General features: G+C 46.6%; 1 protein-coding gene across 1 annotated transcript in view; it reads right to left on the minus strand.

Annotated features, from left to right (window-relative positions):
- LOC119406357 (HEAT repeat-containing protein 1-like) overlaps positions 1-13,953 on the minus strand; it is a 93,526-nt gene that overhangs the window by 39,692 nt on the left and 39,881 nt on the right. Inside the window, exons 17-21 of the mRNA XM_049420057.1 lie at positions 12,313-12,437; positions 10,575-10,723; positions 8,979-9,108; positions 6,904-7,042; positions 1,382-1,627 (exon numbers count right to left, since the gene is read on the minus strand). Coding sequence (XP_049276014.1) covers positions 1,382-1,627; positions 6,904-7,042; positions 8,979-9,108; positions 10,575-10,723; positions 12,313-12,437 — 789 coding nt within the window. The remainder of the gene's footprint in view (positions 1-1,381; positions 1,628-6,903; positions 7,043-8,978; positions 9,109-10,574; positions 10,724-12,312; positions 12,438-13,953) is intronic.

The following is a 13,953-nucleotide window of genomic DNA, read 5'->3' on the forward strand; positions in this document are numbered from 1 at the left end:
CGATTCGGCGATGTGTGTGCGCATATGAGCACACGCATCGGGGAAAGCCGGACGAGTCGTCCGCTCTTCCACCACAGTCTTTGTGTTCCGCGTCATCGTTTACAAACGCTTCATGCGAGATAGCCGTAATATAATCCGCGCTTTGATATTATCAGCGGCGCTCATCACGAGTCGCAAAAGTGGCGGTTGGCACGTGCGTAGTTAGCCGGGGTTCGCGGCAGGTACCGAATGTATTTGCGAGAGCCTGGGCGCGCACCAAAATGCCTGATAATTGTACTTGGAGGCATTAAAGCTATTTCGGATGTGGCTGTGGCGATTTGACCACTTGAGCAGAATAAAAAAGCATGAATTTGTTTTTTCGGACTGCCCGATTTTTCGGACGATTTCGCGGTCCCTAGGGAGTCCGAAAAATCGGCAGTTGACTTATTTACAACCACTCAGAGGCGATTACCACAGCACTATGGAAGCCTCCATTACAAAGGCGCGTAGAAGGACACGCTTGGGCGCGTTAACATGTTCTGCGAACGTATCCCTGGCGCTGCTTCTAAAGTTACGTTTTCCCACGGTGAAACTGATGCAGGCTTGAAAATTCTTGCTTGCGGGGCCGTTTCAGCGCAGTTCGGCGCAATTTTTGCAATTTTTATGCTTTCGGAGCAGCTTGGCGCAGGAAAACGGAATCGTATCAAAAATGCGCAATATGCGCAGCTGTCTCACCCCTGCCTTGCTGTTCTTTTGTTATCGTACAGCGATCACATCACACTGGCGGAGATACAGGCGGACTTGGTTGCACGTAAGCGGAAGTGCGTGCAGCCACACACTGACAACTTTTTTCGGCCACCGCGACACTGAAGTGTCAATAAAAGTATTTATTTTCTGACGCATTCGTTTTTTCGGACATTTGATAATTCGGACTTATTTACGTTCCCCATGGAATTCCGAATTATAGATTGTCGACTGTATATATTGACATAGAAGCAGGGCAACATATAATGGCGGGGATCACCATCTCGATATTGTGTGTCACCATACTTTTCTTCTCACAACCACCAAGAGAAGGCAATTTTCATTTACACTCAAACCTCAATATAACAAACACGGATATAACGAATTATCGGTTATAACGAAGTAAATGAAAAGTGTCTTGTCATAGATACAGTTTTATGAATACACGTTTATAGGATTTTCGGATATAACAAAGTTATTTTCGTGTCAGATGTGACCGTTCTAATGAGCTCCCCATATCCCCATATTTTTGTTCGTTCACCTCCCTCCTTTATCGTTTTAGGCCGACACATTTGGACAAGCCTAATTTCGTTACAAGGCACATTCTTCACCATTCATAAAACATTGATAGTGGACAATCTAAACATAATAAACTCACCACTTGGAGCGCCATGTTAGCCACCGAGTCGCCCTCGCACCTTCTTGTGCTGCGGAGTGCCTTTTCAAACGTTTCCACAGCTCCTTCGACGTCGGCCAGGCGTTGAACAGCACTCAAGCCGTACTTTGCGAAGCACTCCCTGAGGAGTTGCGCCTCGGCCGAAGACAGCGGCGACGTGGCTGCGATGTCGCGAGCTTCGAGCCCGAGCGTCGTCGCGATCAGTTTCACAGCTGCCTCCAGCACTTCCTGCGAAGATTGACATAAGAATTACAGTTGAACATCGTTGCAGAAACACTGATACAGCGAAGTATCGGTTATAGCGAACTAATTACAAACTTTGGTTGGTCAACTTCATTTCATTGACATTTATTCGTTTTATAACGAAGCCGAAAACGCAAGAGCCGCTGCAATATCAGCTATAACGAAGAGATACTGCATTTTTTCATGTACAACCCACAACCCCAACGATTCGCGGGAAATTAAAAAAAAAAAAATGATCCCCGCGTATTGCTGCAAACCTAGCTTCCTTGCATAGCTTTAGAGCACTGCCGTGAAGCCACGTTTGCGAACTGGAATTAAGAGTTTTTCGTTTTGACTTTAGCTCAAAATTGTCTTCAATATCTTGTGTGGGTTATATGCAAGGAAATACTGCATTGTGTTTGCACGGGGCTCACAACTCGAAAGCTGGTGTAAAAAGCAAAATAAACATTGAATCACAATTCACAACCACAATTTTTTAATGTGATTGTGACACTAAAAAATCTGTTCTAAAATGTGGTCAAAAAAGTTGCGGAAATCACATCACCAGACAAGATCACATCTTTCATCAAATAAATGTGAACGCACGCCCACTTTGACAGATGAACATTTCTGTAGTTTTTTAAGCTTATCATGTTCTGGTCTATTTAGTTTGACATGCCACAAGGAGACAGGCGAAGACGACCTTGTTTATAGTGGGTTTGAAGCCTAGAATAATGTGTTTTTGTAGCTAGCATTTTTGCGCGAGCCAGATTGCCAATTTGTGAAAGCCGATATAATGAACTAAAATGGAGAATGTAACAGTGCTGCTGCTGTGTAATATCGGTGAAGGTCTAACACAATCTGAGCTGCTAAAAATTAAAGTTCCCAACAAACTGTTCTCAAAGTATCCACCCCATTCAGTGCTCTGAGAGGCTTGTTGTACCTTGTCACAAACTGTGCACAATGCTACCTCACAACTTTGAGATAAAAATTAATTTTGCTCGTATTAATTATTTCTTCATCATCGTCATCATGCGTTATGTCCACTGCGAGATGAAGGCCTCTCCGAATGATCTCCAGCCCACCCTGTCCTGCACGAGCAGGCTCCATTTTAGGCCTCCCAATTTTTTTTAAGTTTGTCGTTCCACCTAATGCTTTGCCACGCTCAGCCGAACTTCCCACCTCTTGCTATCCATTCCAATGTTCTGGCTGAGCACCTCTATTAATATGTGACCTTCTGATGACATGACCTGCCCATGCCCATTACCCTTTCATAATACCGAGAAAACACCACTCTTGATGCAAGAAGGTAATTGGAAAGCCAGAAAACGCACAAAAACAAGAACCCCTCCTAGCACGAATTATGATAGACTGCCTAAAAATGTGTAAGAATCACGCAACATTTTTCTAAGGCACTCGATATTACATTCCAAGAAAGAAAATAGTGTCAGACATTTTGTGCAACTTTCAGTAATTAGTGTTAATTAGCATGCAAGTAAATGTCTAATTATTCTGCTATCAGTCAGCTTCAATTCTTGAATAAAAAGAATCAAATATGAGACTCAAAATGCATGCCCAGTTTTTTTTTGGCTGTATTCGTTTCGAGCAAAGGAAAATAAGGTGCACGACGCGCCTGCGTAGTTGATGTGTACATCTGTACACATTACCGCTGAAGGGGATAATGCATCCCGGAATTGCAACATGCACAACAGTGTCGCTGCACATGTAACATATCGAGCAGCTATCCAGCCTTCATGACAACACTAAATACAGTCGAACACGGATATATCGAACTCAAAGGGGATCGCGAATTAGTTCGATATATAAAAAATTGAATATAAAAAAATACAGGCCCCAAGACCTTACCAGTGGCGGACGATCACCTACAATCGGCGCATTCAAGAATGACAACTAATTCCACACACACGGTGCAACAGAATGTTTTATTTGCGCGAAAAAAAAAAAATCGCTTATTTTGGCCTGCTTCTTCGTCTTTGAAATGAAGTTGAAGAGACGCTGGCCTCAATCTTATAGAGGCTGTCCAGGTGCGACAGCCCGGTTCACTCCATGTCGCCGCGAAAATGGCGAATCGAGTTGAACGCTGCCGCCACCTCAGCGGCGGAGTACGTGCGTGTAGCCACCGCCTCGTCCAGACGATCTTTATCGTCACTTGATGTCACAAATTAGCGTGTTATAAAGCGCGCGCGCGGCCGCTTTCAAGCAGCTGCGCGACAGAACGGCGCGAGTCGCGCGCCCAAGAAGCGCGAAAGACGAAAAAACAAGCATCAAAAGACGCCGGCGCGCCGCATTCTCCTCACCCACTCGAGCCAGACGCAGTCAACACGATCGAACGCCCGGCAAAGCCTGGATCTTTCTAGAAGGAAAGGGTGACGCATCCGCGAGCGATGCCGCTGCGATTCGAACCTACGAGAAAGCTCTCGCCCTTTCTCTAGCCTCAGCTGTACTGCACGCCGAAGAAACCTCCCGACGCTTCTAGAAACCGGGGAAGAAGGGATAAAAGCGTGCAAACGACGAGAGTCGAGAAGGTCAGTGAAGAAGTGGAGACAGGAGTAAGTCAGTCGGCCCGGTGATGGTGAAGTTACGCTAAGTGTGGCTCCGTTAGCCAAAGAAGACGTGTTTATGATGGTGTGCGGTCAGTCGATCGTCGATTTGGAAGAATCCGATGACGACGCCGTGTGAGCCGTGACAAGTTGCGACGACGGTTGAGCTACGACGATCAACGCTGGAGCTGGCGTGAGTGTTTCCTAGAAGAGAAGCATTCGATTACCGTCCAAGTATTGTGGACTGGATACGCCATTGTTTATTCAGGACTTTAACTGTCGTTGAATAGTTGTAATGCATGGGATTGCATTCGTAGCGTGTGATCTGTTTGTTTAGCTCCCGTTGTGTAAACACCATCTGAGTTATATTGTGAAGTTGTAACTGGTACCAGCCGAGTGTGCACGTGTTTGTGTTATTTGTGTTGCCTTAACTGAGAATATATTTCGTTTTCGTTTGTGTTGTCGACTCTCGGCTCTGACTCGGTCTTTGGACCACAACCGGCGTTCGCTGGCGCACCAAAGGACCAACTTTAAATTGTCCGCGCTTTCGTGGTGCGTTTTCGGAGGGCCGTGACGCCAGCCCTTAGAATCCGCCCGGCGATTGCCAGCCCGATTAACGGGACAAGTGACACTTGAGCTGTCAGCCTGGGCATCCTGGGTCCCTGCGACCGCAGCTACAATGTCCTCGTCAGCGAGGCTCGCAACAGCCTGAATATTGCAATCCGCTTCCTCAAAATCGTACGCAGACACTTCGGGTGGAACGGCAGCCGGGAAGAGGTCCGGATGACAACTCGTGAAATGCGTCGTCTATGCACTTGTCGTTGCCGTCTTCACTGGTTTCCGCAAGTTCCGCCGTCACGAAGCCTGCCTTCGAGAAGCAGTTGGCCACTGTGTGCGTCTTCACGTCTCGCCAGGTGCCCGTCACCATTTGAATGGCACCAAGCAGGTCAACCTTCAGCCCACCTTGAAGGACTTGATGATGCCCTGGTCGAGCAGTTGCAGCTTCGCTGTCGTGTTGGCCAGCAGAAACTTCAGCTCGATGTTTTTGAGCTCGCACGGGAGCACGCACACAAAAAGAGGAATGCGGTGGTATGTGACAACTCACGGAAGTGAACTCCGCCAACAAAGCGCTCACGATCAGTCGCGATGGCGGCGATGCCTACCCGGGCGCCCGGGCTACCTGCGAGGGCAGCAGCGATATACGAAAGGTGCGAGCTGTGGTTGGCTGAGCAAATACAAAAGGGGTGGGCTGTGGTTGGCTGATCAAAACTCACAAAACAGCAACAAAAAAAAAGAAAGAAAAGGCGAAAGGAGGAGGCTGCCGGCTCCTTCGCTCCTGCTCTCCGAGCCAACGGTAACACGGAGAGCGTAGGAGAAAGAGAGAAAAAAAAGGAAAAAAAAAGAAGCCGTGCCACAAGTTGGAGAACGCGCCCAGCAGGAGTACAGTCCGAGCCCTCTCGCCCTCACGCTTTTCGAGCGTTTCGGTTGTCGGCTGAGGCGTGGTGCCGCGAAGGTCGCGGGCCTCAGCGAGTGCTGAAGCGCGCCTTCCAGCTCGTGTGGCGTTCAATATATTCGATGGTGGGTAAAAAATACCGTTCGATATAGATGTGCAAATTTCTATACTTTTACAAAGGATTTTCAAGGAGATAATCTACGAGTTCGATATAGCCGAAAATTCGATATATGTGGGTTCGATATATCCGTGTTTGACTGCACTGACTGTTCTGCTTACACGAAGGTCGCAGGATCGAATCCCGACTGTGAAGGCCGCATTTTCGATAGAGGCGAAAATGCTTGAGGCCCGTGTACTTCTATTTAGGTGCACGTTAAAGAACCCCAGGTGGTCTAAATTTCCGGAGCCCTTCACTACGGCGTCTCTCATAATAATATCATGGTTTTGGGACGTTAAACCCCAACAATTATTATTATTATTATTATTATTATTATTATGAAGGGGATAATGCAAGCGGCCATGCCAAACTAAAGTTTCTGCACCAACTTGCCGCGATGTCATTGATTTTCATAGAATCTGCTTGGGCCTACATAATTCTTCATCGCTGCAAATGAATTAGTACTTTGCATTCTGATGGAGCCAGAGAATTAACACAGCAGGTTTCAGGATATTCCACTGAGCCTATGTGGCTGAAATATGAAAAAAAAAAAAAAGAAATCCGTCTCTTCCTATTAACATTTAGATGCTTAGGTTCTGGCACGAAATTTTGAAAATGAAGCTCTGACCTCAATATTCTCTCATAATAAACCTACCATGGTAGAATTAATGACTAAAGTTCTCAAAGAAGAATTTACGTCTAAACAGCAACCCCCCCCCCCCTTAGACAATTTTCCTTCATAAAGTCTGCCAACGTATGAGAAAAATATTTCCCGATATTTATGACGTCCTTTTCCTGTCCTAGTGACAATGTTTTGGCACATAAGGCAAGAGAGAAAAATCTGGCCTTTATTTTTTTGGACCAGTAAATTTTTTTTCTCTCCACTAGCTCATGCAAATACAGAATTCTGAAAGAATATGCTTCTACAGGTTTTCCCGCTCAATTTAATCCAAGTGCCAGCCAACTTGGGTGGCGCTTGGATTACACTGAGTGGGAAAACCTGTAGTCACAACTGATTTCTTACTTCTCTACATTCTTTCGTTGCTGCTAGTGCTGCAACCAATTGCAATGCTAGTAAGTCCACAAACTGAAAAGGGAGAGAGCATTGTACCTTAGAATCAATACGTGAAACCAGTGTCAGTATGCCGCACCGCATCGCGACAGGAACTTGTTTGTGGTTCAGCAGTGCCAGCAGCGTGTTGGGCTTCTTCAGTGTGGCATTCCAGGAAGCTACAAGCTTCAGCAGCTTCCTGCAGGCAAGCACAGCAAGAAAGCATGGTTCTCAGCCTTTTGCAGAGTTGAAACTTTCACAAACATCAATCTTTGCAAGTTTATTTTGTCTACTACAAAGCTCCGTTTTTCTACAATTCACATCACTTCCACTATATACAGTTACATCCTGGATATAACGAAATTGACAAATTCCCCCCAAAATTCGTTACAACAGGTTTTGGTTATATGCAGCTTCAGCACGAAAAATTCGAAAAAAAAAAATGCACAAATTAAACAAAAGGGGAACTGAAGGCTGAGCTCACCCAAAACATTATTTAGCGGCAAAAAACTGTGTTATTTTGCTCTATTGCTTGTTTGTGAGGGATGGCAACAATGAACGTTCATAGGACACCAATACGACGCTGTCCGTCATCGTCTAGCCATGGCCTCAGAGATTGGCTCCGGCAACGCAATGGCATGTTGCCGGAGCTAATCGCGGAGGCCACAGTCTAGCGAACCCACGGCACGGTGCAAGATGGCAAAGTGCGTGACGAGTTGACCTCCGAAGATCTGTTGTCGTCACCATGATCTTGGACACTTTTCCCCAGCGCCTAATCTGACATTTCCTCGGTTGTGACGACACAGTTGTCTGCATAAAAAAAGAAATCACGAAGCTTCACGTCGTCAGGGGCAGCTCTGTGCGCACGCGCACGGCATAGAAATCAAAGAGCGAACGACACGGATACCACGAAATATTTGGTAAAACTTTCCATATGCAGTGCAAACTTGAAGCGTAACGACAAGGAGCAAGGATCTTTTTTTAGTGGCGTCACCTGGAGTCACGTTAACGAAGTGCAGTTCAGAGACTTCTGCAACAACCGAAGAGTGGCGCTTACAACGCAAGAGTTCGCGTGGTGGCACCCGCGAGCGGCTGGATGAAGTTTGAAGGGAGGGGGGGAAGGGCAGGGCAGTTTAGGATATGCGCGGAAGAGCACACCCGCGCATGCGCCTGCAATGGCTAGAACGCCGGCTTAAGGGGCACAGGCCTGCCTGTCCGGCTCGCGTGCACCCGCACGCACTAGCAAGCTCTCGCCTCGCAGTCGCCGGAGCTTCAAGCGCGCCATGTGCGACGTCGCCGCTTCGCGCTCCGTCGTCGGCGGGGCAACCGCAGAAGATGCGTGCGGCTCTTGCTCGTGCCAAAATGACAAAATTCGGGGCAAAATCCCTAGGCTGTTGGCGGCCAAAATTCGTTATGTCAAGGGAGTCTCCCGCTGCCACTTTGTTACATAGAGGTCGCAAATACATGTGCTTCTGTAGTAACGGCGGGGAACAGACAAAACTTTGTAATATCGAGGAATTCGTTTTATGGAGGTTCATTATAGGCAGGTTAACTGTATGTTGCTGAATTTCATTGGGCTACCATAACACAGCACTGTCTTCTATCCAAGCAGGTTCAAAATCTGGCTTGCCGTGCTTTGTTGCAATGACTGTTCTACAGCTGCAACAAAACTGAACATGCAGTCAGAGAATCCCAGTTGTAGCAAATTGAATATTCTTAGTTTGCCTCCAGGGCACTGGAGTTGATACCTGCTATCCAGCTCCCATTTTCAGCTACAGGCAGGTTGAAGTGCGCACCATAAATTTTAAAATGCACATACGGGGCCGCATCTTACATGGAGTGTACAGTATGGTCCAATGTTCCAGGGAACACCGTCAGGCTATACACAGCATAGCATGATGAAAAGCACAGAGAGGACAAGAAAAAAAGAAGTGCAGCTCATGTGGTGAGCAGCCTATGTGTTCTTTCTTTCCTGCCTTGTTGTGTGTGCTTTTCACTGCGCTATTCACAAACCAAACAGACCAATTTATGTACTCTCGTGCTCAGCGTAACTCAATTTAGCTCTCTTAGGCAACCTGTTCAGCCGGGTAAACCTACTTGGTGCCCACAGATACATCAGCAGCATGATTAGCGATCAGCTCAAAAGGGCACGGAGTCCAGAGCGTCCCTTGTGGGAACAGGCCACCGATGCCTCCACCAGGCTGACAGCCAAATCTCGAATTCCTTGCGTCGGTGACAGCAGCGACAGGATGATGGACAGGAACACTGCAAAGCACGGGGAAAATCAATCAATAAATCATCGATAAAAAGGGAACTTTAGTATACGGTTAGCAAACTTGGGAAGAGAACTTCACTGTGGGCTTGCGCTTGTCACTCTATTGCGTGGCCCTGAACTACGGACATCTTGGTGCAGATTTTTGTTTGCTCCTCTAATAACGAAACAGAATACAACGAACTGAATCTTCTCCACATGCAACTTCATTGCATCAAGGTTCGTCTATATAATGATAATGAAGTATGAACAGTAAGTACGTATACAGTAGACTCTCAATAAACAAAAATCTCTTAAGGGGGGACATGGCTTGTGGAGACCAAAAAATCATCAAAGAAAAAAGTGTTTTTTAAATTATATTATTGACATCTACAGCTATTATTTCGCATGTAAAGCCTAAGAGAAGTCTTATAAGATCAGTATTTCATCTGCAGTTTAGATCTGTGCAATGAGTACGAGCTGAACGTTAAATGTTTTTGGGTCATTTATTTAGCTTGTCGGAGGGATATCTCATGATCTAGAACAGCTAGAGCTGTAATTACTTTTTTAACATAAAGCCCAAGCTGTGTATCACAAAGTGCTGAGAGCAGAATTCTAGTTTTCTGCTCATATATTTTTTTAAAATTGATTTTGTTTTTCTTTACGGTAGTCATGGTACAACATTGAATTTCGATCATCTGCAGAATGACTAGTTATGATCCGATCTGAAAACTGTTTGCAGCGTTGCACTTATTGCATATAGTAGTATCTAGCTATCTGATAATATTCACTTTCTGCTGAACGGCTTTTCTCCTATTGTCTCCGGAAACAATAGAGAGGCAGCTTTGTGTATCTCGTAAACCAGTTTGCTTACAAGAAAAAATATTGTATATTTGAAATCGGCATGAAAAACCAAACAAGTCTATTTAATTTCATCAGGTTTGGACATAAGATAAAGAAAATATCTCCACACACCATGTCCCCCCTTAAATGAAATTGCTGCTTAATTGGAACAACTGCCTCTAAGATGATTGGTTTTGTGCTTGAATTCTGCATCCCTTTTCATCTCTCAGTAAACGAAACTCCTGTTAAATGAAACATATTTTCCTGGTCCCTTCAGCTTTCGTTTAACAGGAGTCTACTGTAGTTAATGAAATACAGTATAACCTCATATAAGAATGTCACGCCTGACACGAAAATAACTTCGTTATATCCAAAAATACTTTATAAATGTGCATTCTTAACACTGTATCTATGACAAGACTATTTTTTCATTTACTTCATCATAACCGATAATTCGTTACATCCGTGTTCATTATATCGAGGTTTGAGAGTAGGTACATTAGGGTGGTAAAATTTTTAAAAACCAAACTGACCACAAATGTCTATGAAATTTGGGGCTCTAATTACAAAGGTGAATGCTGAACATTTTTCTCTTTCTAAACCTTCTCCATTTTTCTGTCTTCTAACATGTGCTTACCAAGATTCTTTTCGGCCAGGATCCACTTGATGCCCTCTGCACCCCACAGTAACTGAATCGAAACTGCAAGGGCCAAAGACTGAAGCCTCTCTTTCTGGTGGGTAGCCGGTGCCCCTGGGAATCGCTGCTGGAAGCGCTGCTGTAGGCATCTAGGTGTAGCAGCCAGAGTCCACTTAAAAAGTGCACCTGATGCTCAAGGCTGGGGCAGTGAACCTGAAATTTTAAAAGATGCAAGTAAATTAAAAGATATTGTTATTTGGTTACAGCATTCCTGTCCAGTGCTCCATACTGCGACGATTCTTCAAATCACAGTTATTTAAAAAATTTTGGTCTTCCAAATTTGATTTGAGGCAAAGTCTAAGTGAACAGTAATTGGCAATGAATAATTTCGAAGTGAATTCGAATAGCAGCAGGATTTGAACAGTAAGTAGAGTGCTACTTATAAGCGGTAAAAAAACATTAAGTTTTAGACCTTGCCCTACTCAGTCAATATTAGCCCGCATAACACAGTGTGAAACTTTAAGAATGAGTCGGGTTGCAGATAATTATGCACACTTAAAAGGTCAAAACTTATCTGGTGTCACACTGACTCAGGTTCCTGAATTCATACCTGCCAACCTCACAGCAGGAAAATTCGGGAGGCCGCAGTGGGGGGGGAGTGTGTTGTTTTTTTTTTTTTTGCATAGTGGAAATACTGAGACTGGAGACTGACATCAGAAAGGAATAAGGATGTTTGTTTTGGGCTGCCTGAACCAAACTTCTTTACCTGTGAAGGCACCAAGGCAATTCACAGGCGCACGTGGTACAGAATCCGTACTTGTCACCTTCCCGCGAACTCACAAAGCATGGAACCCAAGCTGTGTATGAGTCCAGAAACACTTGCAAGTACTTTGATTTTGACGCCGCCATCGACCTTCTAACTGAACTCTGAAAACACGCAACCCCCACGCCAGACGGCGTAGCGTACAAAATGCTGGGGCCAAGATGGAGACGCAAAAGTTCTGGCTAGGCTTAACGGAAATGATTGCCGCAAATGAACTGAACGGCGGCCGGAGCGGCAAGATTGCAACACGCGCTGTTTCTCCCAAGCATGCCGATATCGAGAGTGCAAAGCACAATGGGGGCCGCTTACTTACCACCGGTCTGCCGGCCACCCCTCCTTTGAAAAATGGAAAGCGCTCGACAGTCTCGTTACCGGAGCGCCCGTGCAGCGCCGCGGCTCCGGCCCCCGTGCACATTTGGCAAATCTTTTTTCCGTTGAGACTGTACCTTTTCCCTCGCCTTCTTTCGGTACGGTGGCGAGCGCTTCTCACGGCAAGCCGACCAGCCTTCGTCCAGATGCGCAGTGCCTAGAATGTACTCAGCGGTACTCTACGATATGGTTACAATGAAATAGAAGTGTGGTGGCGAGTGCTCTTCCGCAGCACCGCCACAGCAGGAAAGGCTGACGTACGCGCATGATTTTAATAAAGAAGAGAGAAAAAAAAACGCCTCTGCTGTGGTGGCCACTTTTCGGGAGATTTGAGATGACATTCGTACAATTGGGAGATTAGGTCCGAATTCGGGAGTCTCCCGGACAATTGGGGAGAGTTGGCAGGTATGTGAATTGTTACAGGCCTTGCAGAGTCCTTCTACTTACTATGATACCCCACTCTTTGTGATTTACAGTCCCTTGACTGTAAATCACAAAGACGTGTAAGCGTGATGTTGCACGCAGAGCATTTGAAAAATTTCGTACCTTGAAGAATTTTTGTAGCAGCTGGCGAATTGTAACCGGCAGCTGCTCTTGATGCTCGAATTCTCTGCAACCATCTCAAAAATGTCAGTAAGGATGTCCAACGCAGCATGAGTGGCCTCGTCTTGCTGTTTCAGCACCCAACATGGGATTTTCTGCAATATCCTCAAGACGGTCACTGTTACAATGAATAGAGCTGTGCACGGGCCGTATTTCCGAGCCCGAGCCCGGCCCGGGCCCGCTGACTTTGTCGAAGGCCCCGCCCGAGCCCGACCGCAAAGGGCTGCGAGCCGCCCGCCCGGCCCGGCCCGACGTACGAAAACACCATCCCGGGCCCGGCCCGGCCCGGCTTTTGAAGGTTCGCTGCGAAAACAAAGCATCGTTTTCCGGTAATTTGCACTTTGTTGAGCATATCAAATATGATCAAACGACACACGAAGAACAGTCATTACAAATTGTCGAGCAAAAACGCAGCAGTCCAACGATTCCGGCTTCAACGAAGTGCGGCGCTTTTGCTATACAAGTATACGGACTCATGCCAGCAACAATGGAGTTCGCTCTCCAAAGCCGTCAGTGTATGGGGTGTGCCATGCAAGCGTCAGCTTGCACGAAGGCGATCTACGTCGGGTCGCTCGTCGCTGTCGCGTGCATTTTCATCATAGGATTTGGCCTTAAATCTAACGCGAAACAGTCGCGTGGCGCCGTCACTAGCTCAGGTGGTGTACTTCTCTGTTTGTCGGAGTACAACAGAGGCAGTGCTTTACTGCTCCCCTTTTGTTTAAGTAGTGAATGGAAAGGAAAAAGCGGTGAAGGGCGGTCGCGGAAAAGGCGCTGTATGCGTGCTGGAAAACAATTCCCGCTATTCTCTATATTTCGGGCTTGAGTCGGGCTTTGCGCTGGGCCGAGCCCGGCCGATAAAACTCCAAGTAGCCCGAGCCCGCCAGGGCCCGAGGTGAAAATAGTCGGCCGCCGAGCCCAGCCAGGGGCCGGGTCGGGTTTCGGGCTACCCGGAGTCCGTGCACACCTCTACAATGAATGTACAGTCGACTCCGATAATTCGAAGTCGCTTAATTGGAATTGTCGGTTAATTGGAAGTGGAGTGGGGGTCCCGTCAGTTTGCATGCAGTCAACAGGAAGAAATTCTCGGTAATTGGAAGCTAGAGGTCGAAATTCGGTTCATTCGAATTTATTTCAATCGAATTACCGGAGGAAATCGTAATGTTGTTAAATTTCCTATTTTGAAGTGCTAAACACAATGCGTGTGCGACCGGCACCCAAGGCATCACAGTTGACCACAGCGCCGCAGCTCAAAGCGTCAGCTGATGGCATCGCAGTTGCATGCAGCGCCCCAGATCACGAAGCGGCTGCTCCGGCGGTTACGGTTCCGGGCCTCATTGTTGATCCGTTACGGTCGTGGGCGGATCAGCGTTTCCACGTGCGACGAAGTCCACGTGCATTTACTATGGCAACCCGGGCCTTATCGGACGCTTGACTTGGCGACGAAAGTCAAAATTTTGAAAGAAGTTGAACAAGGAGGCACCGCCAAGCAAGATATTGCGCGGAAATACGGCATCAAGCTAATACCCTGTATACATCCTGAGAAGAACAAGCGTCGGTTATGGACGCATTCGAAAAGACCAGTTC

This window comes from Rhipicephalus sanguineus, chromosome 10 (genome assembly GCF_013339695.2).
Source record: "Rhipicephalus sanguineus isolate Rsan-2018 chromosome 10, BIME_Rsan_1.4, whole genome shotgun sequence".
In the NCBI taxonomy this organism is placed as follows: Eukaryota; Metazoa; Arthropoda; class Arachnida; order Ixodida; family Ixodidae; genus Rhipicephalus; species Rhipicephalus sanguineus.